The sequence below is a fragment of the Poeciliopsis prolifica genome, unplaced genomic scaffold, assembly GCF_027474105.1.
Source record: "Poeciliopsis prolifica strain line A6 unplaced genomic scaffold, Auburn_PproV2 SCAFFOLD035, whole genome shotgun sequence".
In the NCBI taxonomy this organism is placed as follows: Eukaryota; Metazoa; Chordata; class Actinopteri; order Cyprinodontiformes; family Poeciliidae; genus Poeciliopsis; species Poeciliopsis prolifica.
Window position 1 is genome coordinate 4,405,879 of NW_026562410.1, and position 18,300 is coordinate 4,424,178.

The 18,300-nt window shown below is 39.6% G+C and overlaps 2 protein-coding genes across 6 annotated transcripts in view; both read left to right on the top strand.

The window, feature by feature from the left end:
- Positions 1-7,227, top strand: part of LOC129374275 (transcription factor 7-like 1-A) — a 7,624-nt gene extending 397 nt beyond the window's left edge. Inside the window, exons 2-9 of the mRNA XM_055052606.1 lie at positions 1,790-2,018; positions 2,199-3,021; positions 4,229-4,293; positions 4,393-4,449; positions 4,570-4,720; positions 5,270-5,377; positions 5,475-5,702; positions 7,122-7,227. Coding sequence (XP_054908581.1) covers positions 1,790-2,018; positions 2,199-3,021; positions 4,229-4,293; positions 4,393-4,449; positions 4,570-4,720; positions 5,270-5,377; positions 5,475-5,702; positions 7,122-7,142 — 1,682 coding nt within the window. The 3' untranslated portion in view covers positions 7,143-7,227. The remainder of the gene's footprint in view (positions 1-1,789; positions 2,019-2,198; positions 3,022-4,228; positions 4,294-4,392; positions 4,450-4,569; positions 4,721-5,269; positions 5,378-5,474; positions 5,703-7,121) is intronic.
- A 3,579-nt stretch (positions 7,228-10,806) lies between these two features.
- The window catches only part of mast4 (microtubule associated serine/threonine kinase family member 4), an 89,879-nt gene continuing 82,385 nt past the window's right edge, over positions 10,807-18,300 (top strand). For all 5 annotated transcript variants that reach the window (XM_055052258.1, XM_055052259.1, XM_055052260.1 and 2 more), the window contains exon 1: positions 10,807-11,380. In XM_055052258.1, coding sequence (XP_054908233.1) covers positions 11,126-11,380 — 255 coding nt within the window. In that variant the 5' untranslated portion in view covers positions 10,807-11,125. The remainder of the gene's footprint in view (positions 11,381-18,300) is intronic.

Here is an 18,300-nt window from a genome sequence, read left to right on the forward strand (position 1 = left end):
CTCTCTACATGAGTTAATTTGCACTTGCTGTAGATTAAGATGATCCGTGGAGACTCCAGGTCACTGCCACATTTCCCTATGTGAAGAAGAAAACCCTTCTCTTTTTTGTTTTTGCTGCAGTTGAAGTGATTCACAGGACTATAGATGTAAAAGATTTTTCTGGGGATTTAAGAAGAGAAGGGGGGGAAAAAAAGACAAATTTTAATTGCTTTTGATTCAGATTTGTGAACTGTTCGGAGATCTCCTTGACAGGAAACTGGTTTCCGCTAAACGAGCGAGTGTGTGTGCCTACTCATGTTTTTCTGAAATGTAAATTTCCCGACCTTCACTCTTATCACGTTTAAGATCAGCTGTGTGCTGCAAGTCATCTGTGAGCAACCAGAGTTGAAATGTGACATGTGTTCCTCTCTCTCTCTCTATTTTTTTTCTTTCTCTCATTTGCTTTGATCGCACCCCGTTCTGTGCTGCTGCTGCTGCTGCTGCAGTTTGACTTTTGGAGGATACCTTCAGAGAGCACGGACCCATGTAGGTCACGGCTGCCGCTGCCATTTTTGTGAGCGATTCATGAATCGGTCCGTTTCAAATAATTTCCAGTGGCTCCACGTTTTCTCAGCACATAAACAAACAAAAACAAACAAAAACAAAAGAGAAACAAACAAAAAAATTATGTTTTTATAACAGTTTTTTTTTTTGAACATTTATATATTTAAATGCTAGCGAATGGAAAAATGCTTAAAGATGGTCATGATTTCAGTTTATATTTTATTTGATTCACTTTTGTGAACATATTTTCACGTGACTCAATAAGATATAGGTGAAATAAAAATTCAAAATATTTCACTTGAATGTCTTTGATTTAAATCGTTCAGATGACGTCACACGTGTGGTTATTTTATAGTCATGCCATTTAAGGAATGACACGGATGAAAACCAGGTGTACATATGTGATATACAGTCATGTCATTGTAAAAGTTTCTTGCTGCGGGTTTATTATTATTATTATTATTGTTTATTTTGTCTTCAGTTTTCGACCTGCTCAGGAAGAACACCTATTTTCAAATACTCCAGAGATTAAGGTGTTGTAATTTCTCCAATGTATATATTTTTTTATTTTACCATACTAAAATTGTATGATTCCATAAATGTAAAAATATAAAAAATAAAAAACAGGCCCACAGCATAACATATTCTCTACCATCTCCTGAGTTACGTTTTTGCAAAATTGTGAAACGGAACTAAAACTTAATTATTCTCATAAAATATTGGTCACTGTTTATTTATAACATTTTTTTTGTATATGAAATAATAATAATTTACAATTTCCTGGAGGGAAAATCCCAAAGGGATTAATAAAGTTTCTATCTTATATATCTTCTAATCTGCATCCAAATCACTGAACATCATGCAAAACATACAAAACAAGCTGCGTTTGATTTGTGAGTGCACCATCTAGTGGTGAGAAAGAAATGCAGCGCTTGAAAAGTTTTTGATGAGCTTTTCAGACCTAAAAGAGAAAAATATAAACACCACTGTTTTTGGGTGTTTATTAAAATATGTATTAATGACTACTTTATCAACAGAGGATCAATAGTCACTGTTTTCCCCCCATCAACTTTTAAAGTTGCACATTGAATTAATTTTTTTGATGGTAAACTACCAGTCTATTCAGAAACCACCTGTTCTGGGATCATGCTATTGTTGGTTAGACAGCTTCACGTCCAGTTTTTATTTTTATATTTTAAAGCAAAACAAATTGTGTTGCTGTTTTTGTTGTGTGTTTTTTTGACAGCTCTAGAAGCAGAGAGGCAGAAGAAGCTGACATCACAACAAGCAACCCATGGAACCCGAGTCACAGAGTCAAAGATCCGAGTGACGCGTTTCACCTGCACAGTTCTGTTTGCGACCCCATCGTCGAGCGAACAGCTTTTTTTAGCCTCGCAGCTTCAAGAAGTCAAAACTGAGGAACGTTTTAAGGAGCAGGTGAGGAGAGAGAAGTGGACCATGTGTGAACACGTCAGGTCAGTATTTACAGGGACTCTGTGACGTCTAAAACAACTCAGTATAACAGCAAACTGAGGGGTTTTAGTTTTTTCAATGTCACAGAAAATTAACTCTTTAATAGAAGCCACCTTATTAGCCAACTGTAATAAACCTCTAATTGCACTGAAGCTAATTGCAGTTTCCTTCCCTGGGTTAAGGGGCTGGGACTCCACCCGGGATCTCATCCAGGAATCCGACCACATCCTGACAGAGAAGAGGGTGAAGCTCGACAATCCTGCCAATGTTGACAGGGACGTTGTAGAAGAAGAGTTCCTCAAAGAGGAGCTCTCCCCCTCTACTCCTCTGTTGCCAAAGCCTTTTCTTTCTCCCCTTATCCCCGCTCCTCCACAGATGGGACAATCTAACGAAGGTCCAGGGAATAAGGAGGATTCGGAAAGTTCTGTCTCTGTCGGCGCGCACAAGGGAGACTCTGACGAGATCCCAGCAACGAAGAAGGAAGTGCTGGTTACCCTGGATTGGGACTCTGTAGATGGGCTTTTTAGGGAGAGTTCAAGGAAAGACGAAGATTCCGAGACCTGCGTCTCCATTAAGAAGTACTTGGAAGAATTTAACGCGACGCTGAAAGAGGAGTTTGAAAACAAGGTCTGGACTTATGGGGACCATATCGAAGACCTTCCTCGGAAGGAGATCCTCCTCCCGCCTCCTCCTCCGTCACGACTCCTTCATCCTCTACCTCCAAACGTGAGCTCTGCTTTACCAGAGTTCAGTGTCGACAGTGCCGTCCCGGTCGGGCCTCCTATTCCGACATTTCTACCTCCAGCTCCTGCTGTCCCTCCTCTGCCCTCCATCGAGGAGATCATGGAGGAGGTCGACCAGATCCTGGCAAAGAATTTCAGCAACGTGTTTCCCACTGACCGGAACGTCAAGGAGGAATTTCTTCCGGGAAATTTGCTCCTGCTTCCTCCTCCTCCTTGTCCTCCAGTCTGGCTCGGTCCACCACAGCTCCACACTGATACTTTGGTCAGTCCGGGTGGATAACATGCACAAACCTTCACCTCCATTATTCATGTTAAAATATGTACATATATATATATACATATTCCAATGTTTTCCAAATAGTAATTAATAGTTTGCTTTTTAGTTAGGTCTGAAAAATGATGACATCAAATAAAAATGACAATTCTAACACCAGGTGTGTGATGTTTGCTTGGTGCAGGAAGCCGGGTCGCAGTCTGGCGGTTCTGCTTTTGGCTGTGTGGTACCAGTAGCTGCGTTTCCATGACAAATTCAGGGAAATCCTTCTCCATATTCTGCCAATGTCGAAAACGAACAATTTGGCAGTTGCTGTATTTCCGTGAACTGAGAAATGCAGCGATTTGACGGGTTGTGCATGAGACTGATGTGACGCATTTGTAATGAACATGAAGGAGTCGTTATGAATGTTTGTGACCTGTTGTCATGACATGCGGTAAATAATGACACCTTTAATTTAGTCCATGAAGGAGGCGCTGCGGTGACGCAGGAGTGGGTTGAAGCCACAACCCACTCGTTGAGGCGTCGGTTCTCGTGGTGGTGGTCGCAGGTTCGATTCCCAGCCTGGAGATGTTTGCCGCATGTCTTCCCCCTCTCTCATTGCCTTTTTTCCTGTTGAACGACAAAACCTTAAAATATTAAAGTCAGTTAAAAGCACCAACTTTGAATTATTTGGTAAATAATGAGTCTTTTAATGGAAAGTTGGCACTTTTAAAGGACTTGTAATTTCAACACAGCAAAAAAAAGAAAAGAAGACTTATCCTAGTGCATTTTTTTAAAATGGAAACCGGAAGTAGTTTTTTGTTGTTTATTTTATTTCAAAATTGTAATTACGCGAATTTTATTTTTGCAATTTCAATTTGCGCAAATTTATGGTCAATGGAAACGTAGCTATTGTTTCTCTTGTCATTCCAGAAAGTTCATATAAATCACGAGAGTAAAACTGAAGCCAAAACCGTGCCGCCTTCACTGCCACTCAAATATGCATTCGATATTTAAATATGTCATCAGTCAAATCAAATGATCATTCATTTGTATGAAGCCAAAATAAGAAGCAGACAAGCCTTGCTAGTTTGAGTAAAACAATACAACAAAACTGAAGACCGAGCCTTGCTGGTTCTTTCTAAAGGGGGAACTTTAAGGCCCAATTGAACCTCAGCAGCTGCATCTGTTTTGTTTTTTCTCCCCCCTTCAGATTCTGCACAGTTTACCCATAATCCACGTACCTGAAGACTTCAAGCTACAACCAGTTGGAGTCCTGTAAGTAATACACATATAAAGACCAACCACACTCTATAAACCTGTGTAGCTTTTGTTTGTATGTCCACACAGTCATCTTGTTACTGTCATTCTGTGCAGGAATGGAGAAATCTTGTACCACGCTGTCCAGACTCCTCTGAATGTCAACACCTCAAAGTACCTTTTTAAAAAATGGATTCCTTCTAGTTGTTCTCGTATCTCTTGTTGCGTCTCAGCTGATCAGGTTTCTGTGTTCTTACTTTCTTTTTTCTCTCTCTCCGCTGTACCTCGTTACAGACGAGTCAGAGTCAAGCCGGATGACGGCCGACCCTACGTTAAAAAGCCACCAAACGCCTTCATGATTTTTCTGAAGGAGCTGAGACCACAGGTGGTGTCGGAGCTCAATACCAACAGAAGTGATATGGTGAATAAAGTCGTGGGAGAAAAGGTGAGTCAGACTGATCCTGAACTTTCAGGAAAACTGCGTCCAGTTAGATAATATAAGATCATGATGATGTGGTTTTGTCTAGTCTGCACTGGAAAAAATAGAGAACGTAACTCTGATTTACAAAAAAAGAGAGATAATTTGCTACAAGTAATCAAATTAAACTTAATCTACATTTATTTAAAATAACAATTTAATAAACGTAATTGCATAAACTTCATTTGATTATTTGTAACAGATTAACTGCGATTTCCTTTTTATTGAATCTGCCGTATTCTTTTTCCACTGCAAGTTCACCTCTGTTACAACTTAAAAAGTAAAAACAGGAAAGTAAAACTTCCAGAAGTATTGATAATAATACTAATAATACCATCTATTGATGAAAGTTCATCTTGCTCCCTCATGAGCAAAGCAGAGTCTGAAACTAAATCAAATGCAGTAAAAAAAACAAATTGGAAAAACTCAAGAAGCAAATAGTTTAATATTCCTGGTTGTGAGTGTTGCATCAGCTGCACTGCTCAGTGCTGACATGGTTCTGTCGTGTTTCCACAGTGGAACAGTTTGCCAGTCGAGGTGAAGGCCAAATATTTCGAGAAGGCCAGACTGGAACAAAAGCTCCATCAGCAGCAACACCCTGGTTGGTCCACCAATGATAACTATGTACGTGTTTTCTGTTCAAACACCAGCTTAATGCTTATAAAACACCAAGACCAGAATTAGATCCTTCCAACTGAAGTCTGATACATTTCACTTTTAGGGCAAGAAGAAATGGGCGAAAAATAAGATGAGCAGCAGCAGCAGCAACAGCAGCAGCAGCAGCTGCAGCAGCAACAGCAACAGCTGCAGCAGCAACAGCACAGCTGCAGCAGCAGCAGCAACAGCAGCAGCTGCAGCAGCAACAGCAACAGCAGCTGCAGCAGCAACAGCAACAGCAGCTGCAGCAGCACCAGCAGCAGCTGCAGCAGCACCAGCAGCAATACAGCCTGTAAGACTGATTTCTGTTCATCCCTGCATGTGTTCATGCATGAAATTGTTCCACATCTCTCACAAAAACAAATGCTCAATTCTTTTTGCTGCAATTTGAACTCAAGACAAAGGTGCCCTTCTTTAGTTTAACCCCGCTACTCCGATACACCTAAATAAAACCAAGACACCTAGTCACCAAGCAGGCTGGTCGTTGAGTTATCGTAATAAATCTCAATCAAATAAAGTGATGGTTGCGATGTCAAAAATGTGGAAACTCTGAAACACATTTGCAAAGTAGAATGAGTAAAATATTTAGATCATCAATGTTCGAGCTTTTGATTTTTAATATGTAGAGAAAATAGTTTGCAAAGTACAAACGCAGTGCAAAAACTATCAATCTGGACTGAACAAGTTGATGTTCATTTACAGGGCCGGCCCAAGGCAAATGTAGCTGCTTGGTGGTGCACCACACCACTAGGGGGCACATATTTTAAAGAAACATTGAATATTGCAAAATAAATGCTATCACACATGGAAAAACAATTTCTGTATTGTTTTTATAATTAATAATGATTTATCTCTTCCTGTTGATGGCTGCTGTCACCTTTGGGGAAATACAAGATATTAAATTTAGTGTTAAATTTAATAGGATTAAATTTTCAAATAGTTAAAATAAAACGGCACACATAGATACCATTTACATGTGCTACACTGCATTTCAAAGTCCAAATGTTTATTATTATTTTTTTAACTGGAAGGTTAAAATCGATAGTCATCATAGCAATGCTTTAATGTATGCTAATCACAAATGATTCTGATGATAAATCCTTTGGTGTTGACATCTTGGATGCCACCCCTCTCCCCCAGGAAAACCTGCTTGGGGCCACAAAAAGGCTTGGAACGGCCCTGTTGTTTAATAGGGCCAGGATGGCGGTCTAATGTCTGATTGATTTTAGCTGATGTCTCGGCTTTCCATGCCTTTTTTACACAGCTTGTGTTCAATACTTTTTTGCTCGGTTATATCACATTGCTTAATTTCCGCATTTATCTGTTTTGGTTTCTTTCTGTGTACCGATGAACTGGGTTTTTGCCAACACCCGGGGAAAATTTCACATCGATAGCACCTTTAGAAATATGTTTTCAATTCATATTTTTAAGAAAAGGTGTTTTAATGCTTATTTTACCTGCTGTAAAGCCATGCATTCAGATTTACTGATTTTTCAAACTATTTTGGACGTCCAATTTGTGCAGAATTCCTCTAAATGTTTGCTGCGCTTTCAGTCAGAGGTTGGGAGACGAGGATGTGTTGGGTTCTGTTCCCGACACATCCTCGTGTTTGTTGGGATATTTCTTACATGAACGCCTAAAACATTTTAACACAGTTTAATTGTCAGTTTCATCTCTAACCTTGTGTTCTTTCTTTCTTTAATATCCCTAGACCCTCCATTTCTCTGCTTGATGCCCGACTCCACCTCAGGGCCGGCCCCGGACCATCCAGGGCCCGAAGCAGAGACTAATTAAAGGGGCCCCTCTTCTATTTATAACACATAAACTGTTTTGTTTCGCATTAAAAAAAAAACCAACAAAAAAACGCCCAGTTTCATGATTTATTAGCTCAACAAAGAAGGTAAACTTGTCATAAAAGTTATTTCCCTTGAACTAATTTGTAACAAAAAGCAATGTTGTTGTTTTTTTCACTTTTCATTTTAAATATAAAATTCTTCATGTACAATAAAAAGTCAAATCTGATTACTGAATTCCTTTAGAGTTGATGTTCAGAAACCGTATTGACAAATCTTAAAGTAGGCAAACGGAACCACAAAATAAAAGTGAGACATGTTGTTTTTGAGACGCTAATGGTGCTTTCCAGTCAATTAGGACGTCCCTCACTCCTCATCGTCAAAAAGATATTTCCAAAAATGTTGTGTTTGTTTGTCTCTATTTAAAAGAAGGATTTGCAAAAAGAGGAACCAGATGTTCATAGAAGACATTTTGTTCATAAGAACTGTTTTAACCCTCTCCAGGCAGGTGTTGCAGATTTGCAACAACTTACACAGTCTTTTCAAGTAATTTGAGCCTGAGAGGGTTAAAAGTCAGACGCACTGACATTTTTTTTCTTTATCCAAACAAATACATCTTCAAAGCTTTTCTGGTACTCAAAACTCCAATTCTGGACTTTTTAAAAAATTCCTTGTCTTTTCTAGAAAGTTTTTTGGCGGGAATTTACCCCTGTCTTTTTTTTCTCTAACTACGATAACCCTGGCACACTTACGACGTGTAAAAGTTGACGACTTTGAGTCTCTACGCAGGTACTAGGTATTCACAGGGACTTCTTTCTTCAGTTTCAACACTCGAGAACAATAACTTTATCGAGAAACGTGGCCACAGAGAGCTTCACCAACACGTCGGCCACGTTCGAACAAGCAAACATGGCCGACACGTCATGGCCATGTTTGCACGGACACAACCACGTGTTTCAGAGCGGGTAAAGGATAATCTGCGGTGTGAGAGAAATTCTCCCTCAAGAGGCTCGTAGCTTTGAGAACGGCGTTGCTTACCGGGGATCAGAGCAACCAAAAATGTCTGAATGGCAACATTTCTGAAGGTTGGAGCCGTGAGCTGGCAGGCGCTTGAGAAAAGCAAAGAATTGTCTTCTGAATGTAAAAAGTTCAACACAAAACACACGGATGAACTCCAGCTTCAAGCAGCGGTTTCACATAGAGAAATTAGGATCGCATGCGATTCCCTCCTTGAGAAAAGCTCTTCTACCTTTTGTTAGATGATGTGTCTTCCTTTGTTTTGATGCAAGACACAAAGGACTCTTTGCAAGTCGTACTTCTCTCAGAACAATAAAATCTACTCCCAGACTCTCCCACGGGGGCCTCGACTCTTGCAGAGAAGGTCTCTGCAGTGCATCCTGCTACTCTGTTTATTTTTAGCCGTGTTTTTCCTCAACCTTTGGATGAGTCGGTCGAGGCCCAAGAGCAGCGATCGATGCTCGGGCCGTAAAGTTCAGTCGGGGACGTTTTGTGACGCTCGGCTCCGTGGACAAGACTTTACCACAACAGTGTGGTTTTTATCTGGCTTTGCCTCAGATGACCTAAGGAAATAGAAAAGGTGGATTTGGAGCAATGATTTCATTAATTAGTAGTGAGAAAAAAAACAAAGCAACGACATTGGAACCAACTGATTCTGGGTGAAAAGACAAATGCCCAACAGTTGTCGAATCGGGAATTAAGTGGAGTCTAATTATTGTCAGACTGTTTAAAAAAAAATTATTATAAACCATTCTGACAACATGGAATAGTAAAAAAAAAACTCTAATAAAAGGAAGATTTAGCTTCTTTTCTGAAACTTTTGTCCATGCTTAACTCTAAAAGTCTCTAAGTTGATCATTTCATTTTGTCCCTTCATGTTTTTCCAGCTGCAGCAGACTTGGACGCAATACATTTTATTGTCTCACTATTCACTCTTCTGTCTAGTGTTGACCACATTAGTCGTATTTCAATTTAAGACAGCATTCCTGCATCTGAAGTGTTTGTGAGTGTAAATCTGTGTGTTTATGTACATGTGTTAAATGATTTTGTCTTTAATCTTGTATTGTCCTTGGTTTCTGTAAAACTATGTTGCGTGAAAATCGTCTTAGTAGTTGCTCTGCCTCACTGAAACATTTTACTTTGAAAAAAAAAAAAAAAAGTAAAAAAAACAGGCAATGGCATTTGAAAGCAATACAGTTTACTTTGTAATTAAGACAATAAATCTACTCAACCTTTGTTTTAGGTTACATTTTATGTAACCTAAAATGTTTTAGGTTACATTTAGCTTCACAGGTTTTCTCAAAGTTGCGTAGTGGAGCCTAATTTGCATCCTTAAAACCGATTTGAACAAACTCTGCTTTGCACAGAAACGCCTTTCACCACTGTTAAAAATGCAAACTTATTGAGATTCAAGACTATCCAGCTTCTGTTTTTTTCTGCAGAAGAGAAATAATTCCTACAGCATGACGTTGCTATCAGATCTTATTGTGGATGTGGTGTTGACGGAATGAGTTGCAACAATCATTTTCTGTTGCACATGGTTGCATCTTGCATGAACGCCGAAACAGCAGGAGCAACATCATTTTGGTCTAGACTCACCCAAACACCCTCTGTGGCTGCAATGTGAAAATTTGAGAAATGGTTCAAGGGGAGTGAAAGGCTATAGTACATTATTAAATTAAATTAAAACACATGCAACTTGCTGTAGGAAACATCTATTACAGGGATAGGAAAGCTTCTAACACTCCAGTAATTTGCTAAATTGTACATTATGGTAAAAGATGATCATGTTTTCCTTCACTGGTCATAAGCTTTACACCTCAGCGAGTTGTTTAGATAAGATAAATTAAAGACTTTGTTGAATGTGGGCGTGTCGCCTTTAAGACGTGAGGGATACAGGCAAACACAAAGTAGCAAAGTCGACTAAATAAAAAGAAATAAGTAAATAAAAATGAATTTTTGACATAAATGAAAGTGGTCTTAAGAGAAACAAATCAATTAAACTCAGCGCCTAATGGCAACAACACTGTGGGTAAAACGATGGGTCTGCTCGTTTTCCATGTCACCGCTGCATGACAGGAAGTTCACGCTGCTGTTAAGGAGGACTAAAGGTGGGAAAAAATATTTGTGTGTATGGGAAAAATTGTCACGTGTGCATCTTTGTTGACTTGTGAAGAGCAGGCTTCCAGTCCAAGGAATCCCCGAGAATATGTTTTTAATTACTCTACAGGGCAGCTTCAAAGAGGTTTTTAACAATTAAGTTTCATAAATGTAAAAAAAAAAAAATAATAATAATAATAAAGCATTCTAAAAATTAATTTGAAACATTATTATACTCTGTCAGTGTACGTTTTCAAGAAAAAAAACTTGTGTGTTTCTGAAAAACACAAGAAAGGTCTCAACCCTCTCAAAATCCGCACGCCGCTCCCAACACCGGGTCCGCGCGCTTCACCGGCGTGTAAATAGTGCGGACCAGCAGCATTTGGCAGGATCGTCAGTCTCTGCGATCTGATTGGTCCGTCGCCGCACGCTGTGGGCATGGTTTGTTGTGAGGCAGCAGGCTGTATGAGGTTGTGAGATATGAAGGGCAGTGACAGAATGGTCTCGCGCTGCTGGGAACGTCATGAGCGTCAAAATCCAAAAGGAGGCAACCGCGACAGGAGAGGGGAGCCCGGCTGTTTGGACCGGACGACGTGTGGACACGTTCACTGAGCGGCGCTGAGTTACAATGTTCGCGTCGTGGCTCTGTTCTCACTCAGGCTGAGGGAGAGGAAAGAAGAAGTGGACTTCTGTAGCTTCTTAAAATGAACCGGACGGGTGTGCTGGGAAGTTAATTTAAAAAAAAGAAGCGGCGTTTGTTGTGGCGTCGCATAAAGAAAAAAAAGAGCAACAACAACTTGACAGAATGGAGCAGCAGCAGCAGCGTCTCTCGGTGTCTGGGAGCGGTGGAAGTCTGTCTTCTTCTTCTTCCTCCTCCAGTTCCAGCGTCGTGTCCGGGGCAGAAGAGACGACGGCTGGTGAGGAGATGAAAGTTTATGGCGGTGACCATAAAGACCCGGACCGTGGAAGCGGCAAAGCAGCTGAAGACGGTGCAGACCATGACAAGGAGACACCGGAGAACGATGACGATGATGAGGAGCAGGAGGAGGAAGACGATATGGTAAACACACAAACTTCCAAGAACACATTTGTGGGTATTTGTTTAATACCCAAAATCGGTGACATCATATTTGACAATTTTAGCCTTTTAAATGCAGGAAATGTTTATTTATTTTTGTTTGTTTTTTTCTGGTAATGTTAGTAAATGTTAGAAGAGCCAATCAACACAAGGCATAAGCAAACCAGGCAGCTGGTCCTCCACACCAGCTGAGGGCGCCATTTATTTCCCCTGGTGCTGATTGACTGTCGCTCCACGATTGGAAATAAAAAAAATACTGCAAATATTAGCTTCTTCCACAGTGTGTATTGACGCACATTAAGGCATATTTGATATTTGAACTATTGAAGTAGGCAGTTATTAGGGTTTTTAGAGGGGCTCTGAAGTATTTGCGGCTTTTAGCTATTCGTGGGTGGCTGGAGTCTGTAACCCTGATGCGTATCTCTGGTTTGTAGTGTATTGTAAACATCAAATAGGAAACATTTGCACCTGCAGACTTGCTGATGTGAACACACTTTTTCTCTGAATGCAAAATACTTTCCACCTTTTTTAAAACATGTTACTCCTGATGCTATCAGCGACAAAGCATCACAAATTCAGCTCTCCACTAATTTTATTTATGCTTTTCCTACTGCATGCTGTAATGTTTGTAATCTTGGATTCCTAATGAGCAAACATTCAAACGAAAGTGATATGCCAGCGATATTAGCCAAGCTTTGATCCATGATTGTAGAGGCAACAGATGCCGAACACAAACTAGCTTCTTCTTTGTGTGTGTGTGTGTGTGTGTGTGTGTGTGGGTCCGCTTCTGTTGGTTTTAGAAAGTCCAAATATTTGAGCACATATTAATTATAAACCTCTCTGCATTTAGCTCAGTCTTTCAACCCCTTTTATGCACACAGAAGTAGAGTGGAGAACGTCAGAGCTCGTAGAAGTCGTTAGTTTTCGCCCTGTTGTCCAAGTATTTGTGAGCCTCGCCTCCGCTGAGCTCATACCCCTCGAATTACTCTTGAAGTCCTGAAGCCGGTGAAGAACTTCAAGCTCCGACTACAATTCGTCAAGTCTGCTCTTTCGCCTTTTTTCTGTTCATTCCTGCCATGCCACCATTAACAACGTAGTTCAAAATTGTGAGGTGAAAGGAAAGTGGACGAGGTTTTGAAATGTGATGCCAAATCAAAGTCTGAGTGGTGTGGCTTCTGCCCGTCTCACCCCCGATGCCCCTAAATGAAGTGAAGTTGAAAAAAGGCAGTGAAACCACAAAATCTTACTAGGTATTTTTGGTCTCGTTTCTAGTGCATAATGTCTTAGTATACTTCAAATAAGGTAAAACCAGATCACAAGCACCTTTTTAGCAAGATATAGGAGCTTATATTAAGTCAATAATTGACTTTAAACAAGATGGGAAAAAAATACTTAATCCTTTGGCAGATTATTTGACATCAAACAAGACATTTCTCCCATGTTGTAAGTTAATTAAGTACTTTTTCATCAATGGTAAGAAATTGAGTCAAAACAAGCTCCCATATCAAGGTGAAAAGTTGCTCATAAGTTAGTTTTGTCTTATTTCAAGTGGTCTAAGATATTTGTACTATAAACTAGACCAAAGGTTCTTTGTAAGATTGTGTTTTTGCACTTAGTGTAACTTAATCTCAATATAAGTTCAGCTGGTTTGTGAAGGCCTCAGAGGTTTGATGAACATGAGAGGCAAACTAGCAGGTCAGGCTATAAAGTTGTGCCAGTAAGGCCAGTTTATGAGCACTGTTTAATCATTCAAAAAAAAAAAGAAAAACAAACCCAGGTGTATGGCACAGCTCAGGTGAGAAAATCTCCATAACAGTTAGTCATGCTGTTGACAAATCGTATGGAGGAGTGGCTAACAGGAAAAAAAAGAGATTGCTTAAAAAAAATCCAGGTTAGAGTTTTCCCAGAAGCCATTTAGACACGACGAACATGTGAAAGAAGATGAGACTGATTCAAAGGAAATTTTTTCCCAGCCACTCAGACGTTTCACCAGCCATGTTTTTTTTGTTTTTTTTTATTACAAACCCCACAAGTACAAGCAAATTATAGAAAATGTATGATTTATTCTTAATTCTATGAAAACCAATTTACTGACAATACGTTTACCGTACAGATGTACATGCACAGAAAAAATTTAACATAGCTCAGTGTTAGCTCAGTGTTAGTTTAGTGTTAGCTCAGTGTTAGCTTAGAGTTAGCTCAGTGTTAGCTTAGGGTTAGCTCAGTGTTAGCTTAGAGTTAGCTTAGTGTTAGCTTAGAGTTAGCTCAGTGTTAGCTTAGAGTTAGCTCAGTGTTAGCTTAGAGTTAGCTCAGTGTTAGTTTAGTGTTAGCTCAGTGTTAGCTCAGTGTTAGCTTAGAGTTAGCTTAGAGTTAGATCAGTGTTAGCACTAATTCCCTTTCCTTGTCCGCTACTAAATCTCCTGCAATGGTCAAAGTTAGTGTGGTGATTAACAGATCGATTAGTTTGACACATTTTTCTGAATGGACTGATGCACTTTTTAGTCTTTGTTGTAGTTTTTCTGAACCGCCGCATCTCATATCCACTCATTTTCTTGGACTCCGGTTAGCTGAAATGGCGCCATTTCTAACCTTAGAGCAGAGGGGCGGGCCAAGGAGGACTGACGGATTTCATTGGATAAGCCCAATAAAATCAACCAATGGACTGTCGTGGTCGATAAAAATTAGATTTAATACAGTTTTTGTGTTAAATTATGACATTGCAGCTTTTTTATTTGCTTTTTTTTTCTGTTCAAATTGTCAACCTGCCACAGTGGCGGTGCGTTGCTCCTATTTACACACCACTTCATACTTTTAACCACTTTTGGCCAGTGGCGGCTGCTAATTTCCAACCCTGATGCAAAGCCTTTTGGCCCATATGCAAAACACTGATTTGAGAGCATGGGCAAGATTTGAGAGCCATCCATCCTTTGCTACTGAGATATGTTGTAAATAAAAATTGTTCTGAATTTCTGCATTTAGATGAGAACATCTGCTGGAGATGTGCCAAAAAAGTACTACCGTATTTTCCGGAGTATAAGTCGCTCCAGAGTATAAGTTGGACCAGCCATAAAACGCATAATAAAGAAGAAAAATACATATATAAGTCGCATATTTGAGGGAAATTTATTTGATAAAATCCAACACCAAGAACAGACATGTCATCTTGAAAGGCAATAAAAATAGAATAGAGGCAACAACAGGCTGAAAAGTTGTACGGTATGCAAACGTTACGTGACAAACAACAAACTTACCAGAACATGCCTAGTATGTTAACATAACACATTAAGAGTTATTCAGATAACTATAGCATAAATAACATGTTGACAAGTTTACCAAACCATGTTGCTTGTAAACAACTCTGCTAACTCCGAAAGTAGAATAACACAGGCCTAGAGCGCTCTCTTGGGGTTTAGTGTGAAAATAACATGTGATATGATATAATAATGTGTTAATTTCCACACATAAGTCGCTCCAGAGTATAAGTCTCACCCTCGGCTAAACTATAAAAGAACCCCCTGCGACTTATAGTCTGGAAAATACGGTACTTGTCGCTACAGCTGGATGTGTTTCCATAAAGTTCTTCCGTAGAGAAATTCATTTCAAATGCACACCACGCTTACCATATATTTTTGCACAGAAAACAAAACGTTACTTTTCTTCTACTTTATATCACATCAAATCCTATTGAAACACATTGAAATTTTGTGGTTTAAATGTGAGGCATGTTCAGGACACAAACCAGCCAGCGTCTGGAGCACTAAATGCGTACCAATTACTCACTCGCTCATTCAAAGAATGTTAGATTATCTGAGAATAACATGGATAGTTAAAAAAAAAAAACTACAGAGGTTGCAGAAGTTATGTAACCTCTGTAAGTTATGTAGGTTATATAACAGGAAAAGCCACTGTTCAGAAAAAGTTATGCTAAGAAGTATAGACTATTTGAAGCAAATAGTATCAAAAATATCAAAAATATAAAGCATAAAATACAAATAATCATTGAGTTAATAAACGACAGCATGCAGCACCATTAGCAATTATTGACCTCATTGATAAAGATGTGGAATTAGATGAATTGTTTTATATTAGTACCGTAATATCGTACCAAAGTGTAGAAATGTTGATCTTTCAGGCCTGTCGCAATAAACAATAAATCAATTAATTGCACAATAAATTAAAGCTATCGACCTCATTTCAATTATCGGCTATTTCGTTTCTTCCGGCCTTTTTCTGTTAATGACTCTGAATGAAAAAGGCTAAACGCTGGTGCTCTCCACTGACCCTCCCTTCCTCATTTCCTTAATGCCCAGCGCACACTAACGATCTTAAAGCTGTCGGCAGATTGTCGGCCCATTTTCAAAACCTGAGGCCACACATTAGCCGACAGAAACACGAGGTATAACGTTTGTGTGGTTAAGTGGTTGTGCCGGTGCGGAGAGAGGTTGGAGAAGGAGTTAGCAATAGTGGTTAGCCACTCTAACCAATATTAACATCTACATTGATAATAATCGGGATTTTTTGGAGACACAAGGTGGTTGTAGTTTATACTTTTAAAGAGAAAAAGTACAGTTGTAGTAGTGCTTAAACAGGAAACACAAGGAGAACAGGAGGAAGCTGAAATGCGAGCCTCAGCTTTTTAACTCTCCTCCCCTGGATGTTTCTGCAGACTGGTTGGACTGGCTCTAGTTTGCGCCGCACGCTCCGATTCTGGGGTGTCTTTTGAAATGTCGAGCGTTAGTCTGTTCTTAAAATCATAGCTGAAGATCACGTGACTTTCCCCTCACCCCCACCTCTTCCTTGGTGTAGTGAGCGTGGATGGGGAAGTACAAAATGTTGTGCAATGTGCAATTACTTTCACCACACAGTTTTTGCCTCATTTTGGTTGGATTGTCTGAAGACTCTGCAGGGTTAAACAAAACGCCATATTACGTGTTTAAACTCAAAATGGAAAGGAATTAGCCTCTGTTTTTAGGGTTCGTGAGGTAGTATGTGTATGCATAATCGACTTGGCAACGCCATCTTATCGCTTGTTGGGTGACAGCCCTAAGTTGGTGTCATGTTTGCGAACCGTGTGTTGCCTTACTAATTTGATCCGACTGAATGACAGGTCATTATCCTAATTGGGCTGAGATATAAAAGGTAAAGAGAAAAGACGCAGTCTGATCTCTTTTCTGTCCATGCGTACTAATTGGCGGAATTAAAATGTGAAATGCGTGAAACCAAATGTCTTCTCCATCTTTATTATGAGACACGCGTAGCTGGAGCAGAATTCCCTGAGTGCAGAGACAGATTTTACTTCTCTCTCTCTCTCTCTCTGTGTCTCTCTCTCTTAGGCTTTTCTGTTCATCAAGTAGAGTTAAAAACACACATGAATCCGTCCCAAAACTGAATCCTACCCCTGTGAACTCTGTCCTTTTTCCTTTCTGCCTTTTGGAGCTTTGTCTAAAGCCAGTGTCCTCACTTGAGCTGTGAAGATGAGATGTAATTAGACCTGTTAAACTGCAGTAAGTAGCCACGCAGCGGGCGAGAACGCTGCCAGCAGGCTAGTATTACTGCGTTAATCAGGGAATCCTGACCTCTGACTTTCTGAGACCAGATGACATCACTTCTGCTTTCCGATCGGCTCGCCGGCGTCTCCTTCTCCAAACTTAGAAGTATGCAGCTCTGGCGGTTCACAGTTTTCCTCCTGCTGTGTTTGTTGCCTATATTTACAGGTCTGTGTGATTGCAGCTTTACAGTTGGGTGTGTAAATCTGTCTGGAGTTGCGGGCAGCGAGTTAAAAAAAAACATCTACAGATAAACTTTGGTTTAGTCCTTTTTCAAACAAAGACGATGCAAGTTTAATTAAATGCGTTTCAGTCAGAAAGCTGGCACAAAGTTGTATGTAGTCTTGATTTTAACAGTCTATATATTTGCACGTTATACAAAAGATGATTCAAAGAGAAATATTTTCATATGGGTGCTTCAGCAGTGTGTATTGTAAAACCAGCATGTTGTATCTGCCAGTATCAACTGGAACGAGGACACTCGTACCAACTTTACCAAGAATTTGTTCAAAACTTAATTTATTTAAAAATGAAAATCTGTTGTATCTAAAATGAGAAAAGTTGTTTTCGGCAGCAGGTGCATTGTGTTTCTATTAAAGCAGTTTAGTCATAAGATTATCATGCCTGGTCCTAAAAAGAAAATCTTTTATAACGTAAAATTCTGCTGCTGGAAATGAACAAAGGAACATTTCAAAACCATAGTGAAGATGAAATGCAGTTAAAAATCGGAAAGCAAACTATCATAAATAACATGGAAATAGCTCCCGTTCCCCTCTCTGTTAAATAGTGAAACTCATCAGATTCAGGTTATTTTAATGCCAGAATGTTTTTTAAAATACATTTATTGCCAAAGTTGTACAGAAAATCTCCAACAGTGACCTTTCACCTTGGGTGCTTTCTATTTATAAAACTTTAATTGAAAATGCTCCATCCTGTTTCACTTCAGGTCAAACCAGTACAATAAACTTTTATTGACTTTTCTATAATTACACTTGTAGCTCTCATATGATCTATTCTTTTTTTTAACATGTTTACAGCATTCCTTGAGGTTTTGAGAAAATATCCCTTAGATGCATCTGTGCAACACCTCAACTCTCTAAGCTCTTTTATGCCAGGCAGTCTGACTGGAAAGGAGCGCCGTGCGACTCCACCCCATCGGTGTGTTCTTGTTGGACGAGAATACATGCTAGAACAGACCTTCAGCTTTTAATATTGGGTTAACACTAGGCTTAACTTTTGATCCAGGAAGTGTTATGTTTGTCAGCATTACAACCTATTGCTTCGCACCTTTATTTATGGTGGGTTTTACAGACTGCTGTATAAACAAATTTTCTTTGTCCACCTTTGATATGCTTC